The sequence below is a fragment of the Panthera leo genome, chromosome D1 (assembly GCF_018350215.1).
Source record: "Panthera leo isolate Ple1 chromosome D1, P.leo_Ple1_pat1.1, whole genome shotgun sequence".
Lineage (NCBI taxonomy): Eukaryota > Metazoa > Chordata > Mammalia > Carnivora > Felidae > Panthera > Panthera leo.
The window spans coordinates 59,750,357-59,772,784 of NC_056688.1; the positions used below are offsets into that span (position 1 = coordinate 59,750,357).

Genomic DNA, 22,428 nt, shown 5'->3' on the forward strand with positions numbered 1-22,428 from the left:
TCCTGGCAGAGACTAGAGCGGGCCGGGGTCTGGGGAAGCCAACCGCGGGCTGGGGGCACCCGGCAGCAGCTTCCAACAGGTTATTCCGGGATAAGCCCGGCGCTGGGGCGGGCCGGGCTTCGCTGGGGGCCGGGCGGCGCGGGGCGGGCCTGCAGGAGAGCACGCCCCCGCCCGCCCCGGGCCCGCCCCGCGCCGCCCGCCAGCCTGCCGGGGAGCCGCTGTCCCGGGCCTGGCGAGTGCGCGTCCGCCGGCTGAACCTGGGCACCGCCGCTCGCCTGGGCACGGGACTGGGCGGGGGCGCTGACCTCGGCCTAGGAGGCCTGGGATCCCGGAGCCGCCCGCGCCCGCGGGGACCTGCGAGTTGCACGCCCTCTCCCAGCCTGTGCTGCTCGCGGCTACTCGGCGGGGCGAGGCCAGGTGCCCCCCTCTTCCCCTTCCTTCCCTCCCTCCCCCACTCCGGTGTCCGCGGGAGATCCCGCCCGTCCGCCCCCCTCCCGCAGAGGTGTAGCCCGCTGCGGAGCTGACAGCGGCCCCGCAGCCACCCTGTCCAAACTCTCCGGAAGCGGCCGGAGCAGACCCGGCGCTCAGGCCGCCGCAGCTCCGGCGGACCCACTGTTGGACCGGAGGCACCCGCCCTCCTCCCGCGCCCAAACTTGGAGCACTTGACCTTTGGCTGTCGGAGGAGGCAGGCCGGCGGGTGGCTGGACAGCTGCGGCGCCTCGAGGGCATCTTGCCTGGGGTTCCAGGACTGTCGGCTATACTTCTGGGCTCCCGGCTTTGCCTCTGGGATCCCGAGGTGTCCACATCAGGCGCATGTTGACTGAGACCTAGAGTCATGGATGTGTGCGCCCGTGTAGCCCTGTGGCTCCTCTGGGGGCTCCTCCTGCATCACGGCCAGAGCCTCAGCCATAGCCACAGCGAGAAGGGTACAGGAACCGGCTCAGGGGCTAGTTCTGAGGAGTCCACTGCAGCAGGTAAGGCCTTGCCACGGGCTGGACTGGGCTGGGGGCGTTGACTCAGAACTGAGGTGCCTGAGTGGGCAGGTGGAACCTTAGGTTTCTACATATGAAGTTGATGGAGGACCCACACATGGCACTGTCTGTTCTCAGTAACCCAAGGAGTTCTTTCTGTTCAGGAGCCACCGCTAATGTTTCTGTCTCTCGTGAACAACTTTCCTCCTCCCTCCCCAGGATGTCTTTTGTCGGTAACCAGAAGAGGCTGGCCTTTGGGGCACCTTGGCCTTTCGGTTTATCAAGCCAGGACCCTTTCTCAGGACTACTTGTTAGGAAGAATGGTTTGGGCAGATGATAAGTCTATTGCTCTTGGCCAGTTTCAGCACTTGGCAGCACAGGGGAGGTTGAGGCCACTTGGGTTGGGCAGGGAAAGTCAGGGCTGGGCCAGCCCTCTTGCCCTATAGCTTGGTGTTGAGGTGTGTCTTTCTGTTCCAACAAGCGTGGGAAACTTAGTCCCACCCTTCCCTTAGGTAATCTTCTGTCTTTAGCTATCCCATTTGAAATATCCACATAGTTCCTTAGAATCCCACTTACCACGAGGGAGTTAAATGGCTTTTTCTTATCATAGGTATGGTATGATTTCTGGGACCACTTGTTGATGTATTCTGTTTCTTCTGACTGATCAGGGTAGGGATTCTATAACATGTTTGGTCTGTTTTTCCTTATGCAAATCATGGAGACTTGTCAGATATCGGGAGCTTTGGTGTTCTGTTGCAGAAGGAAAGAGTACTTTTGTAAAATTCATTTGTTTTACACAAGGCTTAGAAGGAATTCCGTTTTCTTTCCCCATTTCTCTCACTCTGTTATTGTGATCTATCCAAAGTAGTGGGGTGCAGAGTGGGGAGGGTTTATAGCTGAGTTCTTGATGAAGGTAGGCAAGCTTAAATGAGGGGACTGCTCAATGGATACCCATTGATTCAAGGAGGAAAAGGAAACATAGGTCATGGTGGCTGGGAAATTTCATGGATGGATCCAGATGATGGCTTTGGTGATAGATTCTTTGTTGGAAAACTCCCTTTTTTAACTTCTTTGATTCGGGTGAGTGTGATTCCAGATATCTGAAGGGCTGGGTTCCAATTGAGGTCAGGATTTTCCTGTGTCCAAGCATAGCACCTAGGCTGTTATTTTGAAGATAGGTCTTTCTCACATATTAAACCTCTTTCTCCATATGCTATCTCCTTGGGCCCTGAAATGTAGCTCAAAGCTTGGTTTTTGCTGGGTTTGTGAAGGGAAAGACTAGTAGGCAGATGTAGATCAAACTGGAGCATCTCTGCTGTTTCAGTGACATTCCTGTTTATAACTGATAAAATGGTCCTTTTCTCACCCTAAAATATGAGTGCCTGGCATAAAATGAGGTTTTTTTTGGGGGGGGTGTTTTATATCTTAGACACAGGCTAAAGGGATAAAGTTTTGAATTTTAGGCATTAGCTTGCTATCAAGATTTGTGTGTATGTGCACGTGTGTGACCACACCTGCCTAAAGTAAGAGGCATTCTAGCATCCCTCAGAACCACCCCATGACTTGGGCTTAGGGGGACAGCCCTCTTTACAACATATCTTAAAGGACTGGCTATGCTGATTGTATCACTTAGGCCTCTTGTTTGGTTTGGTTCCTCTCAGTTCAGAAATTAGTTTCTGTTAGGGGTGCCTGGGTGGCTCAGTCAGTTGGGTGTCCAACTCTGGATTGCGGCTTGTGTCATGCTTGTGTGGTTCATGAGTTTGAGCTCCGTATTGGGCTCTGCACTGATGGCACAGAACGTGCTTGGGATTCTATCTCTGCCTCTCTCCTGCTCTCTCTCAAAAATTAATGAACAATAGAGGTGCCTGGTGACTCAGTTGGTTAAGTGTCCGACTTTGGCTCAGGTCATGATCTCATTGTTCTTGAGATTGAGACCAATGTTGGGTTTTGTGCTAATGGTATGGAACCTGCCTGGGATATTCTCTCTCTCTCTCTCTCTCTCTCTCTCTCTCTCTCTCCTTTGCCCCTCTCTCACTTGCTCTCTCTCAAAATAAATAAACTTAAAATACATAAATAAACATTAAAAAAATAAATTAGTTTCTGTTGTCATAATAATACTGAATACTAAGGAGGGAGGTCTCAGACAGATACCCTAGGTGCTGGGCATGGTTATAGTTTGTGGGAACCTGGGGACCCCAGCACTATTGTTCTAGGAGTTTATCCCCTTGGGCCTGGCCTGTCTGGGACTTTGACTCAGGGACTCATTTTTTTGCAAAGAGGTGGTTCATAGACAGGACTCTGCTAAAGGATTTGAGGAGAAGCTTTCTATGCAGCCAGGCACTCTCCTAGCTTTTCCAGTCCCCATGTATTCTTAGAACACAGGAATTTTACTTGTCTGTAAGCTTGCCATTTCTCTAATCAGATTCAGCATACCTAGTCAATTTATGTGTTCTCTACAGTTTATTTTTATTTATTTTTTTAGAATGTTTATTTATTTATTTTGAGAGAGAGTGAGAATGAGCGGGGTAGGGTCAGAGAGAAGGGGAGAGAGAGTATCCTAAGCAGGCTCTGTGATGTCAGTGCAGAGCCCGACGTGGGGCTGAATCTTACAAACCTTGAGATCACGACCTGAGTCAAAATCAAGAGTTGGATGCTTAACTGACTGAGCCACCCAGGTGCCCCAAATTTATATATATATATATATATATATATATATATATATATATATATATATATATTTTTTTTTTTTTTTTTAATTGATTAACTTATTCATTAAATTTTTTTTAATGTGTATTCATTTTTGAGAGATGGAAAGAGAGCATGAGTCGGGGATGGGCTGAGAGAGAGGGAGACACAGAATCTGAAGCAGGCTCCAGGCTATGAGCTGTCAGCACAGAGCCTAATGTGAGGCTTGAACCCATGGACCATTAGATTGTAACCTGAGCCAAAGTCGGATGCTTAACCGACTGAGCCACCTAGGCACCCCAAGATTTTTTTAATTTTTAAGTAATCTATACACCCAATGTAGGACTTGAACCTAAGACCCCAAGATCAAGAGTCATATGTCTACTGACTGAGCCAGCCAAGTGTCCCTTGCTCTCTACAGTTTATATTTTACAATTACACAGCTATTTTTCCTGTAAAAGTCTCATAATAGCCTACTAGAATGCATGGCAGGTGGTATTATCCCCTATTTTATAGATGAAGAAACTGGTTCTGTGCAGTCTTTAGACAAGTTTTAGATTTCTTCCATCTTCTTTGGCTCTGCTTTGTTAAAGGAGTGCTAGGCAGGGCTGAGAGAATGTTACTTTCTTCCTGGTGAATTATTTAGGCAGGCCCTGGTGACTGTAGCTGAGATCCAGATCTTCTGCAGGGGCCAGAGAATTGGATTTTTTTCTCTTGTTGGACGTATATGTTTATCTGAAAGTCCTATTCCTTCAGTGAAGGCAGGTGGTCTGCTATGAGGCTCTCTCATTGGACAGTAGGGAGGCCATTCTTGTCACCTCTGACTCTCTGATGCCTGCACACCCAGCTGTGCTAAGTTACTTTCTCAGTAAAGATATGTGTGCATCAGAGTGCTACCCTGGGGACTGCATTTCTGAAGCTGTCCTGGAACTGATGCTTGGAACTTCCCATACACTCTGGGCTCATTGCTTCCAGAAACTCAAAATGTTTTCTGTAGAATGTTTGTGGGGGGATCCCAGGTGAGTCAGGTTGTGACTGCCAGTGTTGGAGATACTGAGGGTCTCTGATCAGGAACTGTGGTGTGACTCATTATAGCCACAACAGGGCCTTGCAGGATAGGCATCTTGGCAGTTTGTGGACTGCAGGCTGGTTTCTCAATCAATTCCTGATGGTAGTGGGAAGGCAGAACTCTGCCTGCCCACCCAGCTAGTTGCTGCTGCCTCCGAGGCTATAAATGGCCTGGCCATCTTGGTGGCTATGCTAATTTTAGCTGAGGGTAGCTCCCGGAACTGGACTGGGGCCAAGAGCAGGTGGGTGGGACTTGGCTGAGGCTAATATTGGGGCTGAGAGAGGGTCACATTAATCCTGGGGCAGCTAGGACATCATCTGCATCCATACCTTGGCTTTGACAATCACCTCTTAGCTAGGTTAATTTATTCAGCAAACCTCAAAGAGTGGCAGTTCGTGTGCTATTTATTCAACAAATGTTTGAGTGTCTTCTCTGGACCACACACTATGTTTGGTGGTGGGAATTTAAGGATGAACAAAACAGACATGTTCTCTGCCCTCAAGGAGTTTACAGTCAGTCTAGTGGGGAAATAGGAAATAAATCCATAAATAAATATATTGTGTGGTGGGTGCTGCAAGAGAAAGCATAAGCAGAGTGCTGTTTGGAGAATAGGAGGAGGACAGAGATCCAGCTGAAGTAGCAGCTCAGTGCCTAGTAAGACATTAATAACAGCAGTAATAATAGCAACTAGCCTTTGTGAGTTCTTAGTGTGTGGCAGGCATTATTCCAAACACTTTGTTTCATTTATTTCTTACGTGATCTGGTGTGCTAAGTATTAGCCCTGTTTTATATTTGAGGAAATGGAATCATAGAGAGGTTAAGTAACTTGCCCAAGGTTATACAGCGAGTGGGAAGTAGATCCAGTATTTGAATCCAGGCAGCCTGACTCTTCTCCCTGCCTTCACCTCAGCCCTTAGGTTACACACTCTCTCACAACTTGTGACAAATGCTGTGATAGAGGTATTGTATATACACACAAAAGAGTGTGGGAAGCCCAGAGGAGCAAGTGACTAACAGTGCCTGGGAGAGCTGGGGGAGGCATTTCGGTTTCCCCCATAATTTTTTCTCAGATCTTGGGAGATAAAAAGTGGTTGCCTAATTCAGAAGTTAAGAGGTGGAAACATCAGTTAGTTCAACCCACTTATTTTTACAAACGAGGAAACCGACATCCAGAGAAGCATCAAACCAAAGTTTCACAGTGGGTTACTGGTGGAACTAGATGAAGACAATCGAGTCAAGGACCCTGACTTAATTGGTTATTCAATCCGCAAGCCCATAACGAGTGCTTACTGCTTGCTTTGCACTATGAAAGAGACAGGGCTACCAAAGAAGTCTAAATCTGGGGGGTAGGGGTGGGAATATTTATTTAGAGAATATTAAATGTAGCATAAAGCACAGGCTTAATGAAGCAAAAATCCAGGCAGTGTAGACACTGTAGACTAAGGATTAAGAGAGCTGTGTGTGGGTTGGGCTAGGCTGAGGTGGCTGGGGAGGGCTTCCTGGAAGGAAGAGTTGGGTAGAGGCAGAAGGGAACGAGGAGGGAGTAGTGGTCTTGACTTGGGGAAGGCTGGAGGAAAGGGGGCATTGTAGATGTCTGGGTCACCAGGGTGAGCACATGGAGTCTCACTGTTTGGCGGCTGGCTGAACAATAACTGGGCAGAGTTGCTTCATACTTGGCCAGTTACCTAGCATGAGGGCCTGTAGACAGAAGATTGCACTCAGATGTAATCTAGCGGCAGAGCTAAGAACTGCCATAATTTTGAAATAATGATGAGTGTAAATCATATTTTGAGATGCCTACAACAGTGTAATGTAATGTGAAAGTGTCTATCATTTCTTTTGGTGACAAAATCATAGGTCCTGTTGGTAATACTGTGGTTGGTTGCCCATAATATATAATAGAAGGAAATATTAACTTTCAGTAAAAGAATATTGGAAATAAAGATGCAATTTCCTTCCCATCCAAATTCACAGTCCCCTCTGAATTCTGTCCATGGTCTCCTTAGGAATGTGGGGCCTTCATGTTAAGAATGCCTGTTCTCTGGCAAGGAAGGGACGAGGTCTTGTTGAGGGGAATGGTTTCCTAGGGCTCCATAGGACTTGGGTTTTGAGCACAAAGAGGCCCCTCATTTCCTGCTGAGTAACTTGGAGATACGTTGCTTAATGACTTCACGGGCATGCTGTGGTACGTTTCCCTTTATGGGAAATGATACTCCAGGAAACCCAGCAGCTCTGGCTGTTAGACTTCTAGGGAAAGAGAAAGACACCAAACTGGGCTTCCAACAGAACTTTCCCTTTCTTTCTTTCTTTCTTTCTTTCTTTCTTTCTTTCTTTCTTTCTTTCTTTCTTTCTCCCTCTCTCTCTGGTTACTGCTGATAAAAAATACGAAATATTTTGGGGCACCTGGGTGACTCAGTTGGTTGAATATCCAACTTCAGCTCAGGTCAGGATCTCGTGGTTTGTGGGTTCAAGACCTGTGTTGGGCTCTGTGCTGACAGCTTGAAGCCTGGAGCCTGTATCCCCTCCCTCTCCTTGCCCCTCCCCTGCTTGCACTTTGTCTGTCTCTCTCTCAAAAATAAATAAACATTAAAAAAATATGAAATATTTAAGATATATAACAAACTATAAAGAATAATACATTGCATACCATGTGCCCAGGACACAGTTTAAGAAATAAAGTAATAACAATACAGAACTTTCTTTATTACCCCCAGGACACTTTGTATAAATTTCTAATGTAGCACATAACACATTGTATATGTTTGCTCTCTCCCAAGTGTAAGCTCTGTGGAAGAAGGGAGGAGGGATTGTCCTTTATTCATCTCTGTTTTTTTTGTGCCTAGCCCTAAAACCTATTTTAAAGTTTGTTGGAAAAAGTGGAATCTGGGCCTGTTTGAATGGCTCATAATTTCTCTCTTCCTTTCAAACCATCACATTCTTGGCTTTTCCTCAATCTTTGGGGGTGCTGCTCACCCAGGGTACTTGATATTTTCATCCATGCTCAGTACTGTTCATTCCTTTATAATCTATTTTATTTTATCCTCAACTTTGGAAGTTGGTAGGACTGTTTTTATTATTATGCCCTTTTTAAAGGTGACAAATTTACAGCTGAGAAACTTGTGTTCTTGGTCCTATATAGTTCTGACAGGATCAGAAGTATAACTCTGGGGATCTGTGTTCTAAGCCTTTACTGTTTTCTTTCTTTCTTTCTTTCTTTCTTTCTTTCTTTCTTTCTTTCTTTCTTTCTTTCTTTCTTTCATCAGAACATAATACCTGTTGATGTGTTCCTCACTGATCTGACACTCAGAGCCCTTTTAGCCTAAGTGGTCTGGCGATGGCTATATCAACATGGATGTTTGAATAGTCTAGTCATATATCAGAAAGTACTGCTGTGGAGGCTGGTGGAGTCTACAATCTTAAGAACCATGCTATGCTGTTGGAGTCCTCTGTGTATGTGCTTGCCTTCCTCAGTATACCATAAGCTCCTCGGGGCTTAGGACAGCAGGTTCCTAGCACGTTGCTTAGCATGTAGTATACTTTGTATTTTATAAAGTTTGTAGAACTAAACTGAAGGGGATTTGTTTTCTGATTCTGATTCTCCTGTAGTTCACTAAGCTGGTTAGAAGTTGAAAAAATTTTCCTTGGAAAGGGTTAGCTAACGTTGAAGAAATAAGCTTCACTTACTTAGAAAGTTCACTGTTTTAGAATTTCTCACTCTTTGTCTCTGTTAGGAAAAATCATCTAGATCAGTTTGGGTCCAGTAATAGCCTCATTTCACCTGGAAGAACTTTGTGTAGGATTTTAAAGGCACCAGACTCTTATCATTGCAGTCCTTAACAAGAGAATGCAGTTAAGAGTAGCTGGGAAACTGTCTAACTCCACAAGGACCCATGTGGAGTGGGGAGGAGAGGGTTGGCAAGTGAGTGGGTGGGGCTGGATAGAAGCCTAGATGTAGAGTGAGAGGATTGTCTCGGCTTTGCAGAAGGGTCTGAGTTGGCCACAGCCATCATACATAAATATCTGGATTTAGGGGGACTTTAGAATTCCAGCTCCTTTCCTTGCTAGCTGTGGATCTAGTGGAGGGCAGGTCATCTCATCTCTTTCAGCCTTAGTTTTTTCATTTGTAGAAAGAGAATAAATAACCTTAGTGAACAGATTTCTAGTGAGGATCAAATGAGATGACTTCTATACTGAAAAGGCTTCATAAACTCTAAAGTACTATGTAAGTAGGGATAGTTGGGGACTGAAAAGCCTCAGTCAGAATCCAGGTATCTACTCATGGTGTCGCCTCTCTAAGGGTAGTTGCTACCCTGAACCTGCTGGAGATCCATTGTTTACCCTGAGGTGTACCCATCAAATGTGTATAGGCTCAGGGTGTGGCCAAACTAGGCTTTTATTCAGGGTTTATTCTAGGCTAAGGGAAGCTGTTGATAGAATCTGGATGCTGGTATTTGACTTTATTTCCGGCCCATACCCCCTTCCTTTTATTGGGTGTAACCACTTCCCCAGCCCCACCTGCAGACTTGAAATGGCTGACCAGATGGGCCTGGTCCCCACCTGTAATGGTGCATAACAAATTATCCCCAAACTTAGAGGCTTAAAATAGTAAACATTTATTATCTCATGGTTTCTGTGGGTTCGGAATGTGGGTGTCACTTAGCTGGGTGCCTCTGGCTTAAGGTCTCTCATGAGGTTGCATCAAATTGTTAGGCTGCGGCTGACGTTCATTTGGGGGGAGAGCATTTGCAAGTTAATTTGCGTGTTTGCAGACCTTGGTCCCTTGCTACAGGGACCTTTCCATTGAGCTGCTTCATGACGTGGCAGTTGGTTTCCCCCAGGACAAGTGATCCAAGAGGGAGTGCCGAGGATGGAAATGACAGTTTTTTTACTGCCTAATCTTGCATTTGATGTGTCATAGCTTCTGCCATATTCTATTTGTTAGAAGCAAGTCAGTCAGTCTAGTCCATACTCAAGGTGAAGGGCCTGCACAAGGGCATGAATACCAGAAGGATGGGATCACTGGGGCCATCTTAGAGGATGCCTGTGGTATCACCCTAAGGCCATCATCTTGGGAACAATGGCTTCTGGGTGCTATGCCCTCTTAGCTTTTCTTCGACTTCCTTTGCTTGTCTCCTAGAGTTTTGTGGAGTCTCTCTGTACTTCCTTTGATATTATATCTTCTTGGTTCACGCATAACTTCTTTGCTTTGACATGTAGAGTTGGCATGGCCCCTCCCTCTATATTCCTCCTGTGTCTTAGGCCCAATCCTAGAGTAGCTTTTTATCCTAGGTTCTAGCCCTGCCTCCCACCTCCTTGTTTGATATCTTCAGTTCTGAAGCCCATTTTACATCTACTGACCTTGGAGGCTTTACTGCCCCAGCTTGGCCTCAGAGAGCTAGACTTACAAGTGGCATTGAATTGGGACTTATACAATGACAGATGGAAAACTCACTCTGACCTTTTAGGATATTGGTGTTAGGTGCCAGGACTTAACATCCTACTGTGTCAAAGCTGAAGGGCTTTTAAGGACTATCTCTCCCCAACTCCTCATTTTACATATGAGAGGAATAAACTTGCTGAAGGTGGTAGCCAAGGCTAGAATCTAATTATGTCTGATTCTCCTTCATGTGCTGTTTCTACTCTGTTGTGGAGTCTTTCTACCCTAGTGCAGCCAGTTTGGATTGTTAGAGGTCTGAGACCTATACAGAGGAAAACCAGAAAGTGGTTCACAATGTTGTATTTTGTTTACAGAAATTGGGCTGGGCAGAATTGGGAGTATTCAAAAGTCAATGTCAAGCACTGCTTCTGAGGAGTTTCCCCGTACAGCTAGAGAGCTTTCACATAAGGCAAGGAAAGGAGCCAGTAATACCTGTGGCATTTGGTGACTAATATCTGCATTCTGTACCACTCCCTTGGCATCTCAGTTCAGAGCAAGAGAAATCTCTGTCTCTTGGGATGTACAGAGCAGACTCCCTGAAGGGGGAGCATCAGAGAGCTTTAGTGCATGTCTCACCATTGTTAGGCCCAGCTGCTTTCATAATGTATGGACTTGGGGCCTCCACAGCAAGGGTAAATGTATCTAAAACTTTGTGTGGTTACTTGTGGCCACCTGGAAGGTGCCAAGGGCATTCTTTGGGCACTGAGAATTTGACAAAATCTCGCCTACGTTGGCGCAGCTTGCTGGGGCAAGCAGACTTGTGCAGAGATGGTTATGGCCCTGTAATGTTTGTCAGAGTGGAGCAGATTTATTTCATGAGAGGCCGCGCAAAGAAAAACCTCAAACCAGCCATCAGCGTTGTACTTTTGTTTTCTGCTGGGGAGCTTGGAATAGAGATGGTGTAGGCTCTGAAGACCCTCTGTGGGTGGTGGTCTCCTTCCTGACCTAGGGTTCTGGTCCCAGGACATTTTGCCTACTTCGTCTTCCTCTGTTCCTCTCTCTGTCTCTTGGCCCAGCCACACTTTTTCCTTTATCCTGGTCTGCAGGACACACCTTCTACTGCCTCTCTTTCACTTTCCCTTCTGCCCTTGTACTCTCTTCTCAGACTGCCCCTCCCTCTCCTCCTTTCTTCCTACCTAGCCTCTTAGTCCTCTGTGAAGGGTTCCCTGACATTAGTGCTAGCCATGAGTTCCCTCTCATCTCTGATCAAGCTGGTAGCACTTGCTATCTGCAGTACTCTGTGCACTTCACACCCTGCTCATGCCTCTTAAAGCAAGAGATAGCCCGATGTAGAAGCAAGAGCGCTGGGCTCTGGCTTAAGTCCTTACTGGCTGTGTGACCCAAACTACTTGAGAAATGAGGTTAAAAGAGAGTTAACTTATATGAAAGGGTTGTATAGATTTCAAAGCCATTTTTTTTGTTTTTGATTTTTTTGTTTTGTTTTGTTTTGCATATTTTCCTCTCTCTTGAGGACAAGAGCCATGTCTGTTTTGTTGACCGTAGTACCTATCCTTAGTATCTATCACCGTGCTGGTCAGAGAGTACGTGTCCAATAGACATTTATTGAATAAATGAATGGATAACAATGAGTTGATCCTTGGGTTGAGTGGACATGAAGGGAGAGTTCTGAGTAAACTGACATCAGTTTCTGTGAAAAGTTTAGACAAGAGTGCTCTGAGATGAGGGCTAGAATGCACATGGTGGGTTTTCTGAGGAGTTCTGTGAGCGTTATTTCTTTGCAGACTAGTACTTTATCCCTATTTATTGAGCACCTACTGAAGCTGTGCTCAATGACAGCTATTAGTTATTCTGGGAGATGGTTTGGCCCTTGACTGTGGATAGCAGTTTTTATTTGCCACATCAGTGGCTACCCTGAGCAGCTGGCTGTGGGGGGAGTGCATATGGGCCGCGCTCAGACAGGGCCAACAAGAGACCTGTGGACAAGGCTTCCTTGGGTCCTGCTGTCCCTGTCTTTTGGTTCCACATAGGTTTACCTCAGTTCAAACTTGAGGCAGCCACATGAACAGAATAACTTTAATTGCTTTTCTTAACCTGCTTGGGGAATTGAGGAGACTTCTTTCCTGCTGGGCTTGTTGCATAGCAGGGAGGTAGGATAGTCTGGTGAAGATGACTGGCTTTTTAAATGTTATCTCTGATTCTGGAGCTCCCTGGGCCTCCGAGAACTCCAGCCTGAGCAGACATCACACCAGCTTTCCTTCAGGGCATTCGGGAAGGGCCTCTAGGGACACTTGGTGGAGGAAGCAGAGGTGTAAGAGAGATAGCTGTGCTGCCAGCATGGCCCAGTGAGGACACATCTGTCCCTTGCCTCTGTTAGCCACATACACTGAGCTCCTGGCTGCCTTGTGTGGAGTTCTGGCCTACGTAATGATCAGAAATCTCACGGGCAGGGAGGCAGGCAAGCTTCCAAATCTCATATGCTTCTGATTCTCTCTCTCCAGGGTGATTTGGTAGCTCTGCTCCTGCTCAGCCTCTCTGGGTTATCTCAGGCCTCTCAGGAAGCTCTCAGAACTCTCATCACTACAGTGTATGTTAAAACAAATGTGTCCACGTTTGCCAAGTTCCCAGAGCCAGCATCTAAAATGTAGTGGCCAGGGTGACGGGTGCCCTTCAGGTAGAATACATACACAGGTTAGAATGCAGTCCGTGTGTGTGTGTGTGTGTGTGTGTGTGCGCGCGTGCATGGGTGTTGGCCGGGTAGCCAAGCTTGTGGAGGTTTGTTTCAAGTAACTTTTGCTGACAAGGGCAAAGTTCACTGGAACTCATACTTCATATTGCGGAAGAGATAAATATGTAATTAAGACAACTCAAATAACTTCAATGATAAGAATGATGATGATAGCTACTATTCATTGAGCACCTGTTGTGTTCTGGGCTCTGGGCTAAGTGTTTTACATCTGCACAATACTTAAAGGTGAATATTTTTCTCATTTTGTAGATAGGGAGACTGTAGCTCTGAGAATTTAAGTGATTTTCCCAAGGTTATTAAGCCAGGATTTGAATTTAGGTTTATCTGACCCAAAGGCCAATGATGTTTCTATTTTAGTTTAATAACTTGTGGGGAGGGGAAGAAACCGCTATATGAATTGAGATAGGTGCATTTGGATTTACAAATGTATAGTTTCCCAGATGGTTAGTGGCATAAGTTTGTTCTGTCATCTAAGTGCCCTGGAAGAAACGGGATTAGGAATTTGGAGGTGAGGAAGGGAATGAGAGGGTGTATTTCACTTATAAATCCTGAATGGGAATATCACCCTGGTGAAGTATACTGCTACCGAGTGGTGTGTATTCAGTCTGTATCTTCCCAAACTAGCATTATGGTTGAGATCTTCTGGATATAAGCTTTGGGACAAAGTCTGTATCTTTGTAGTCTTCTTTATTTCTTCAGGCAACATTTAACATGTATGTCATATGGTATATGACAGTTCCTGCCAGTAGAAGTACTGTGTATAATACGGAAGTTAAGATATGCATTGATACTTTTCCTTATTATAATAAGAGCTCCTATTTATTGAGTACCTGCTCTGTACTAGGACTGGGCTATATACTTTCAAGTACGGGATCTTGTTTAATCCTCACAATGGGTCCCCCATTTTATAGTTTATTGTGCAAGGTAATCCAGGTTCAGTGCCCTGTGAATGATACTGATGGTCCTTTTGGAAAGTGAGATAAAGGAAGCTTTGTGGAGGTGGGAGCAGGTTAGTGGCTCTTTGGGTACTTTAGGCAGAAATATAAGGTAGGTTGAGGCAGGCATTCCATGTGTAAAGGCATGGAGTGAAAAAAAGTAGTTTTTGTTTTTTTTTTTAAGGGGGGGGTGCAGGTGAGTGAGGGAGAGAGAATCCCAGGAGGGGCAGAGAGAGAGAGAGAGAGAGAGAGAAGTGGGGTTTACCTGAAGTGGGGCTCGGTGGGACTCAGACTCATAAACCATGAGATCATGACCTTGAGCCGAAATCACATGCTTAACGACTGAGCCACCCAGGTGCTCCAGAAAAAAGTAGTCTTTAGGGGACATTAGTTAGTCCAGATTGGCTGGAGAGTAGCATCTATGAAGGAGAGTACTATAAAATTAGGCATAAAAGATTGAGGAAAGATGAGGGAAGGCCTCAATGCCAGGCTAAAAAATTTAGGCTTCACTTTGTAGTCAATAAGTTGTTCTTGCAGGTTTTGACCAAGGGAGGACATGACCTGAGCTTTGCTTTAGGAAGATTAATCTCACAGTGTGTACACAATGTACTGATAGGAGTGAGGTTGGACGTAGGGAGCCCAGATAGAGGAGACTTTGTAATTGTTCACGAGAAGGGATTAGGGTCTGCATTGTGGATGTAGAATCAATAGGACTTACAGTTTAGGGGGAGGGAGGGAAGGAAAGAGAAAAGTCAGAGGTATGTCCATGTTTTGAGTTTGGGTAATGAGGAGCCTGGTGGTGCCATTATCATAAAATACATGGCAGTCAGAAGGAGGGTCAGTGCTAGGGGGTGATGAATGACGGGGGTAGTTGACTCTATTTCAAGTGCTGGGCAAGACGCTTCGCTTCACAGTACTCCAGGAACCAAAGACTTCTTTTCTCTACACACTTGTTTCAGATCTGTCCATTTTATAGATGAACTCTCTGGTGCCTAAAGAAAACGATTTGCCTAAGGTTACACAGTGACTCCTTGGTGGATTCTGAGTCTGAGAACCTAAGTTTCTTGTTTTTTAGCTATTAAGCATCCTAACAAAGCTGGGCTTTCACTGTAGGAAAAGTAGAGAGTCTTGGAGATAGAAAAATCTGGGTTCAACTCCAGGCTTTGCCATTTTCTGCTTATAAAATCTTGAAAAGTTTCCCTTTTCTCTCTGAGCCTTAGTTTCCAAATTTGCAAAAAAAAAAAAAAGGGAATATTAATCTCTACCTTATGGAGGCTACGGAAGATAAGGTACTTAGTAAAACTCTTAGGTGCTGTGTGAGGGTACTATTCCAGGATAATGGCGGGGGTGGAGCCCATGTATATATTGAGTATTTTGGCCAAATGAGAGCAGACTTAAACTCACAGTTTTTCATGGAAGGTCTTCTTTCACTTTAGGCTGTCCTAGGCTGCCCACTTGTATTTGGGGCTTTCTGGTCTGGGAACGTGCCAAGTTTTCCATAGTCCTGTATCTCCACTTTTCTAGTGGGAAATAAATTTATTACTGAAAGAACACTGAGTGATCACATCCTATCAGCTGTTCTTGGCCTGAGAGAAGATGAATACGACCCACTTTGCCCCAGGGTCTTCTGCCAACCTTCTGCTTCTGCTGGCTTAAGATGTTGGGGCAGAGTGATAGCTGAATTTTAGGCTATGCTTTGGGAGAGACTCCTGCTAGACCAGGGTAAGCCCTGGCAACAGAGGTACTAGGGTGTAGCTACTGCTCAAAGCTAGTGCTTGGAGTCCTCTTGTGGTCATCTCTTTGGTTTAGTTTATATGTTCCCGAGTCCTCTTGAGAAGGGGGAGTAAGCTGCTTGTGTACTGTCAGGTAGCAGATCTGTGGTTATGAAGCTCTCTGTCATGGAAGCGGGCCTGAAACTGGCCATCTTGTCTGATGTCTTGTCACACACCCCCTGAGAGAGTAGAGGGAGAACGCGAGATTTTCTGATTAATAAAATGGCTGCTTCTTGTTTTGTAGCTTTGTCTTTTAAAAAAATTTTTTTTTAATGTTTATTTAATTTTGAGAGAGAGAGAGAGAGACAGACAGAGCATGAGCAGGGAGGGGCAGAGAGAGAGAGGGAGACAGAGAATCCAAAGCAGGCTCCAGGCTCTGAGCTGTTAGCACAGAGCCCGACGTGGGGCTCGAACTCACGAACTGGGAGATCATGCCCTGAGCTGAAGTCAGCCACTTAACCAACTGAGCCACTCAGGTGCCCCTTTGTAGCTTTGTTTTAAAGTATTTTCTTTTCACTTATTTCCCTTGAACCTTTATTTCTTTTTCTTCCCTCTTCCTAGCTTGGTTCTCTTGAGTCTCCACAGTTTTCTTTATGGAATATGTACTTTAATAAAAAAGAACACCAGGGGCACCCAGGTGGCTCTGTTGGTTGAACATCTGACTCTTAATTTTGGCTCAGGTCATGATTTCACAGTCTGTGGGTTCAAGCCCCACGTCATGCTCAGCGCTGTCAGCTTGGGATTCTCTCTCTCTGCCCCCCCTCCCAAATAAATAAATACAACTTAAAAAAAAAAAAAGAACACTAGACTAGGAATTAAGTAGTCATAATTAACATGGGTTGTGATACTCTTGACCATTCTAGGCCTCTGTTTCCCCATACCAGGTATTTTGGGGTTAATAGACCCTATCTCACAAGGTTGATGTGTACAGATCTTATGAAATAATGTGACAAGTCTTACACAAATGTGAGCAATTTATTATTAGTTTTCCTTTGAATTGTCTGGTCATCTGTATAATTCCTGTCTCCTTACTACCCTATGTCCCCTAGGTTCTCACTTTTCCTTATGACCTTGCTTTTTCACTCTCAGTGACAACAGGAAAACTTGCAAGGGAGAAGAGCCAGAGCCTTTGGGAAACGTAAAGTTTGTTGTTTTTCAAGTGTAACATCTTGTCATTAACTTGAACTTTACCCCTTCGTGCCTCAGTTTTCGTATTTGCCTCCTGGTTTACCATGTAGCTCAATTCTTTGGAGTCTTGAAGTCATTTCCATTTTGGAGAATCTCCTTTAAAATACAAGCATGACTGGGGTGAGGTTACCCCAGAACTGAGAATCCAAACTAGCCTTTGCTAGCTTTTTGGGTGTGGATCAGCTAGGGTATAGCTACTGGGAGAATGAGTCACAGTAGGACACTGGGGTGGAGGACTGGAGCCTGGCAAGAAGGCAAGGCTTAGTTTACTGATGCTGGAAGGGTGTCAGGGCCTCAGGGCATACTTGATACTGCCTCTCTCACAACCCACACCCAACTGCTCTTCCTGAGCTGAGTGAGTGCCTATACACTCAGCCAGGAGTTAGAGCTTGGTGAGGCCCGATTCCCCCAAGAATTCAGGGCTGGAAATTAGGGCACTTGAGCAGATCTAATTGGCTGAACCGGGTGAAGGGCAGAGGCTTTCCCTGGGGGCTCCTTTTAATCTCCTGTGGTTATAGACTTTTAAGGTTGGACTAATTAAAATGTTGGCAGCTGGACTCAATCCTTTCCTTGCACTAGTACCAGAAGTTGGCACAGGGCTGTCTTTGCGGGGAGCTGAGGAGTGGGTTTCCATTTCCTCATCTAACTAGATGCATAACCATGTGGTGTTTGTCCAGAATGGGTTGCCACATGTCTTGTGGTGGAGAGAGATATAGGCTGAGACCTGGATCCGGATATGCCTGGATTTGTTACTCTCTTGACTCCTGAGATGTCCTTTCAGGTTGACTCTCTGTTCTGTTAATCCCCAAAAGGCTTTGCTCTGTTAGCTGGAAAGTAATTTTCATTGTCTTGGGGCATCCCTCCCTGATGTGTGTTCCTGTTCTAACCAGAAAAAGGGAGAAAGAAAGGATAGTTATTAATTCCCACCATGCACCAGGTTGGAGCTAGTGTTTTACATAGCTGTCTTTTGACAGCTGTCTGTCCATTTTACAGATGAAGAGATACTCATGAAAGGAAAATAATTTGCCTGATTGTCATTATAGCCTGTAAGCACCTGCACCAGAATTCAAATCCAGGTCTCTCCCAAAGCCACTGGTTACCTTCCTAAAGAGGCACATATGATTTTATACCCTCCTATGCTTCCACGCTGAGCTGATTTCCTACCTCCAGAAAGACTTCTTCAGTTTCTGTAGTCACAATTATTTTCTTGGCCTGCATTTCCAGAGCCTTCTGCCCCTCTCTCTAATCTGGCTAATATTCATGAGGCATGGATACAGACACACACACACACACACACACACACACACACACACCCCTACCCATTTGACTACTACCACTTCTGCAAGGGGTAGCACTCAGGATGTGTTTGTTAGAGAACTGAATGAAGTTATAGTGTTAGAATTTTAGGTATTATGACAAACTGGTAAAGGGAAAGGTTTTGGGCAGTCTTGGCTAGATCTCTGAAACAGGCCAAGCCTGAGTCTGAGTCTTCTTGATTTGCTCAGAGTGTGCTATGTTCTACCAGATGCAGCAGAGCCTTTTACGTAGGATGTCTTTTGGGTTCCCGGAGTGCAGGCATCTGTTCCCTTTGGTAATTTTCTTTGGCATCTGGCTTTAGAGTTTGTTTCTTTCTTGTAGTTTCCTTGCAATGAATAAAGTTAGAAAAACGCTACCTGGAGTAAGCAGAATGACAAAGCCCTCAGCCTGGCCTTAGTTGCTGAAATATACCTGTTGGCTGTGAGAGGGGTGGGAGTAGGGGATGGAGGTATGGGGTTGGGTTATTTTTGCAAAGAACATACTCAGTTATTAACCTGCATTTGAGGCTTCTGCTTTCTGCAACCTTTACCTAATGGTATGTGTCACTTCAGAGGCTAAAGTCTTTCCTAAAACAGGCAAGCCTGTAAAAGCATTTTCATAAGTTGAATTATGTCTCTAATTTGAAAAAATTATAAAAGTATTTTCAGGGCTTTTTCTATACATATAGCATATATGCTTAGTGTTTCATACCAAAGGTCCTTTGGGGGATAAATGGCAAATTAGAACATAACAAAAAACAGTTAAAACACCTTTAATGGGAAAAGTAACAAGGTATTAGTAACAATCAAAAATAAATACCATGATAGGATGAAATGCAATGGTTTTTCTTTATCTCTTCTGTTTTGATAATATGGGAAACCTGAAATCGCTTATTCAAATAGAATGGTCTAGATAGTAACATGACATCCTTTTGTTTTCTCCAGTGTTGAGAATAGATTATAAGATGTTCTTAGGCGAAGGGGAGGAGAACACACTCGGGACCAGGGAGAACTGTGCTTTAGCTCAGCTACAGTTCTCAATTGTGTATAAGGACCCAAGAAACTAGTAACTAAACTTTCTGATGTCTGTTTGTGAAATGGGAACAATATGTACCTTGTTTAAATTTATGAGGATTAAATAAGATAATGTACATAAAGTGTTTTGTAAACTCTGAAGTTCTACTCGTGTCAACTCATTGCCACCACTATAAGGAAGCCTTTGGTTTAAGCCTTTGGTTTAAGCCATAGGTGTGAAGAAGGATGTGGAACTGATGAATAAATAACAATGCTGTTTGGGCAGCCTCTGAGAGGAATTCTTGTGAGGTGAGGGCAAAGACCACATTCATTCCTTTAATACATACCTGTCAAGTCCTGCCTGTCAGAGGGGAAGAAATACAGAGATCTCTTATCTGCTTATTAAATATGTGGTGTGCTAAATATGGAGGCAGCTTTGTTCAGGAATGAAATCTCTATAAAGACAGGGGTTCTCGCCTGTCTTATACACTGCTGTATATTCACCCAAGACTAGTGCGTGGCACATAGTAAGCTCTCAATAAGTAATTGTCGAAAGAATTTTGACAATTTTGGAATCAGGCAGACTAGGTTCATATGTGGGCTCTGCCCTTTACCAGCCCCTTTCCTGATCAACTTGTCTGATCTTTCTGGTGCTCAGTTTCTTCATTTATAAAATGGGATGATGATTAGCTATCATACAGGACTATTGGGAGGATTAAAAACATTGAAAAATTTGGGGAGTGTGGGTGGCTCAGTCAATTAAGCATCTGACTCTTGACTTTGGCTCATGTCATGATCTCATGGTTTGGGAGTTCGAGCCCTGCATCTGGCTCTGTGCTGACAGCACAGAGCCTGCTTGGGATTTTCTCTCTTCCTCTCTCTCTGCCCCTCCCTTGCTCCTGCTCTGTCTCTCTCTCTCTCTCTCTCAAAAATGAATAAACATTAAAAAAAATTTAAAAATTTAACAAATTTTGTAGAAATTCTAGTAAGTGCTCTATGAAAGATGATTTTCCCTTCCTGATTTACAAAGTGTGATGGAAGTACAGGGGCAAAAGCACATCTTCTTGGGGAAGCGTAGCCAGTGGCTTCAGATGTTTGGTGTGACCATATCTTCCTAATGCATAAGATGAGAGTTACTGGTGTTATTTCTTCACAAAAGGAATTCCCTGGGATTGAGCAAGGATGTTAGAATTAATATGTTTTGCTTCTCTGCATTTCCCATGGTCTTGGTGGGAAGGCTGGCTCTTATCTCTCAAGGCAAGGTAACTTTGGTGCTACAGGTTTATGCAGAGGCTGTTTGCAGAAAAAGCAGCTTCCACTGGAGAGTCTGGACTCACCTGATTTGGATTAGGCTTTTATAGCCAGCCATCACCCCCCCCCCCCCCCCCCACCTCCGCCACGCCCCACCTCGATAATTGTTAGTTATAGCTTTGAAAGCGTGTACTCAGCTTGACTTCTGTTATGGATCAGTTGTAAATTCTCCCAGGACTTGGAGCAGAGCATGTTTGCTTGGGTTAATCAGGTATTTATGAGTTGACCTTTACTAGTGAAAACCTAATTTTTTCCTCATGCCTGAGTGACTCCAGCAGGCTGAGGGCCTTGTTCTGAGACATTCCCGGGACCTTTGGAAATTGCCACAGGTTTGCCTTCTCTTGTCACACGTGCACAATGCCTGTGGGATCTATCTGCCCCTAGGTAAGGGTGCCCAGCATGCTCCCTTTTATCGTATGGTTTTAAGACACTGCAAATACCACTCTCCTGTCTTTCATCATCATTTTAGCCTTCAGGGCTTTCTCTTCTGGTTTGGTTTCTTGGGAGAAATTGTCAGGCCATCAGGTAGAAAGGGCTTCTTGCTTGTGAATTGGAGCCACTTGGCAAGAAGTGGGTAAAGAGTATCTTCCCGGATGGGAGTGGTCAGGCACTGGGTAAGTTAGTTTGGGGGTTCAGTGAGCCTGCTGACTTCTAGAGTCAGCACGTGCCCTAGCTATGTCCTCAGTGCCCTCCTTCTGGAGCTGAGCATTGTCACAAGGGAGATCTCAAATGTGGGCCTGAGAAAAGGGAAAGGGAGGAGGGTTAAGGAAAGGAGATAAGGAAAGAAAAGGGAACTTTGCTGAGCTGATGCCTCCTGCTAGGTGCTTTAGATCAGTTATTTCCTTTAATCTTCACAACAAGCTTGTGAAGTTTACTGATGAGGGAAAGTGAAGCCCAGAGAGGGTAAGCAACTTTTCAAGGTCACAGTGGCAGTAAATGATAATGGTAATAGATATCATCTGTTGTATGTTGGGAAGGCACACACCAATTCTCTTTCTTTAATGTACTTTATATAATTTAGTGCTCACTACCATCCTATGAAAGATTCTTATTATTTCTGTATTGCAAATGAGGAAAGTGGAAATTAGCTTTGGTTACTTCATGAACGCCACTCATCTAGCAATAGCAGTGCGGGGATTTGAATCCAGACTCCTGTGATTAGAAAGCTTGTTCCTTGATGTTCACGTCACTGCAGACAGAAGAGCTAGGACACCAGTGCACAGTCATGAAAGCACGGTTCATGTCTTTATCTCTCCCAGTATCTCCATAAGCTATGATAGTGCCTACCACATTGTTAGTGCTCAGTGTTTGCTGTGAAATCCAGCTCTACTCTCTCCTATTGCTCCCTGTGGCCAACTGCATCCTGCCCTTGGCCTGACTGTCTTCTCTCCACAGTCTGGCCTTACCTAACTACCCACTGTGTCCTCCCTGCCCTCCCAGCACACAGCATCTGATCCAGCACCGCTGCTGTCCTGCTGCTTCACCCCCTTTGCCCTGGCTACACACTTATTCTGCCATCATCCTTCAGTCCTGTCCATTCTTTTCTATATAGTTTCTCTGAAGAATCCCAGAGACTTCCCCTTTCGAGACTATAATCTTCCGGATCTGTATCCTATAATTAGGCACCTAATTATCTGCTGTTTCACCTTATAATTGTTTCATGGACATTAATCTTCTCTCCAACCAGCTAGTGGTAATCATATCATCATGACTCCGCAGTTGGTTTGTGCTTTGCACTTTACAAAGCACCCTTCTGTTGAAGATGCATCTTTTTGCTCATCACACCCATAGGAAATCTGTGAGATGTGATAGTAGGGGATTATTATTTCTGTACTATAGCAGAAAAAACAAATGCAAAGAAGGCAGGTAACTTCTCAAGGTCATATAACTAATTAGGGGCAGAACTGAGACTATGTCTCAGGTCTACTGATTTCTGGCTTAGTGTTTTATTTGCCATGCCTTCCATATTAGTATTTTTCCCTCGCATTTCCTGGAACCCTACCTTCAAGGGCCATCTAAGGCAGAACATCTACATTTGGGTTTT

The 22,428-nt window shown here is 44.9% G+C and overlaps 1 protein-coding gene across 4 annotated transcripts in view; it reads left to right on the plus strand.

The window, feature by feature from the left end:
- The first annotated feature begins 204 nt into the window (after positions 1 to 204).
- The window catches only part of STIM1 (stromal interaction molecule 1), a 183,547-nt gene continuing 161,323 nt past the window's right edge, over positions 205 to 22,428 (plus strand). For 2 of the 4 annotated variants that reach the window (XM_042905861.1, XM_042905862.1), the window contains exon 1: positions 207 to 974. In XM_042905861.1, the coding sequence (XP_042761795.1) occupies positions 836 to 974 (139 nt within the window). In that variant the 5' untranslated portion in view covers positions 207 to 835. Of the gene's footprint in view, positions 975 to 22,428 lie in introns of all 4 variants that reach the window. The other 2 variants (XM_042905870.1, XM_042905872.1) reach the window with 2 other exon arrangements.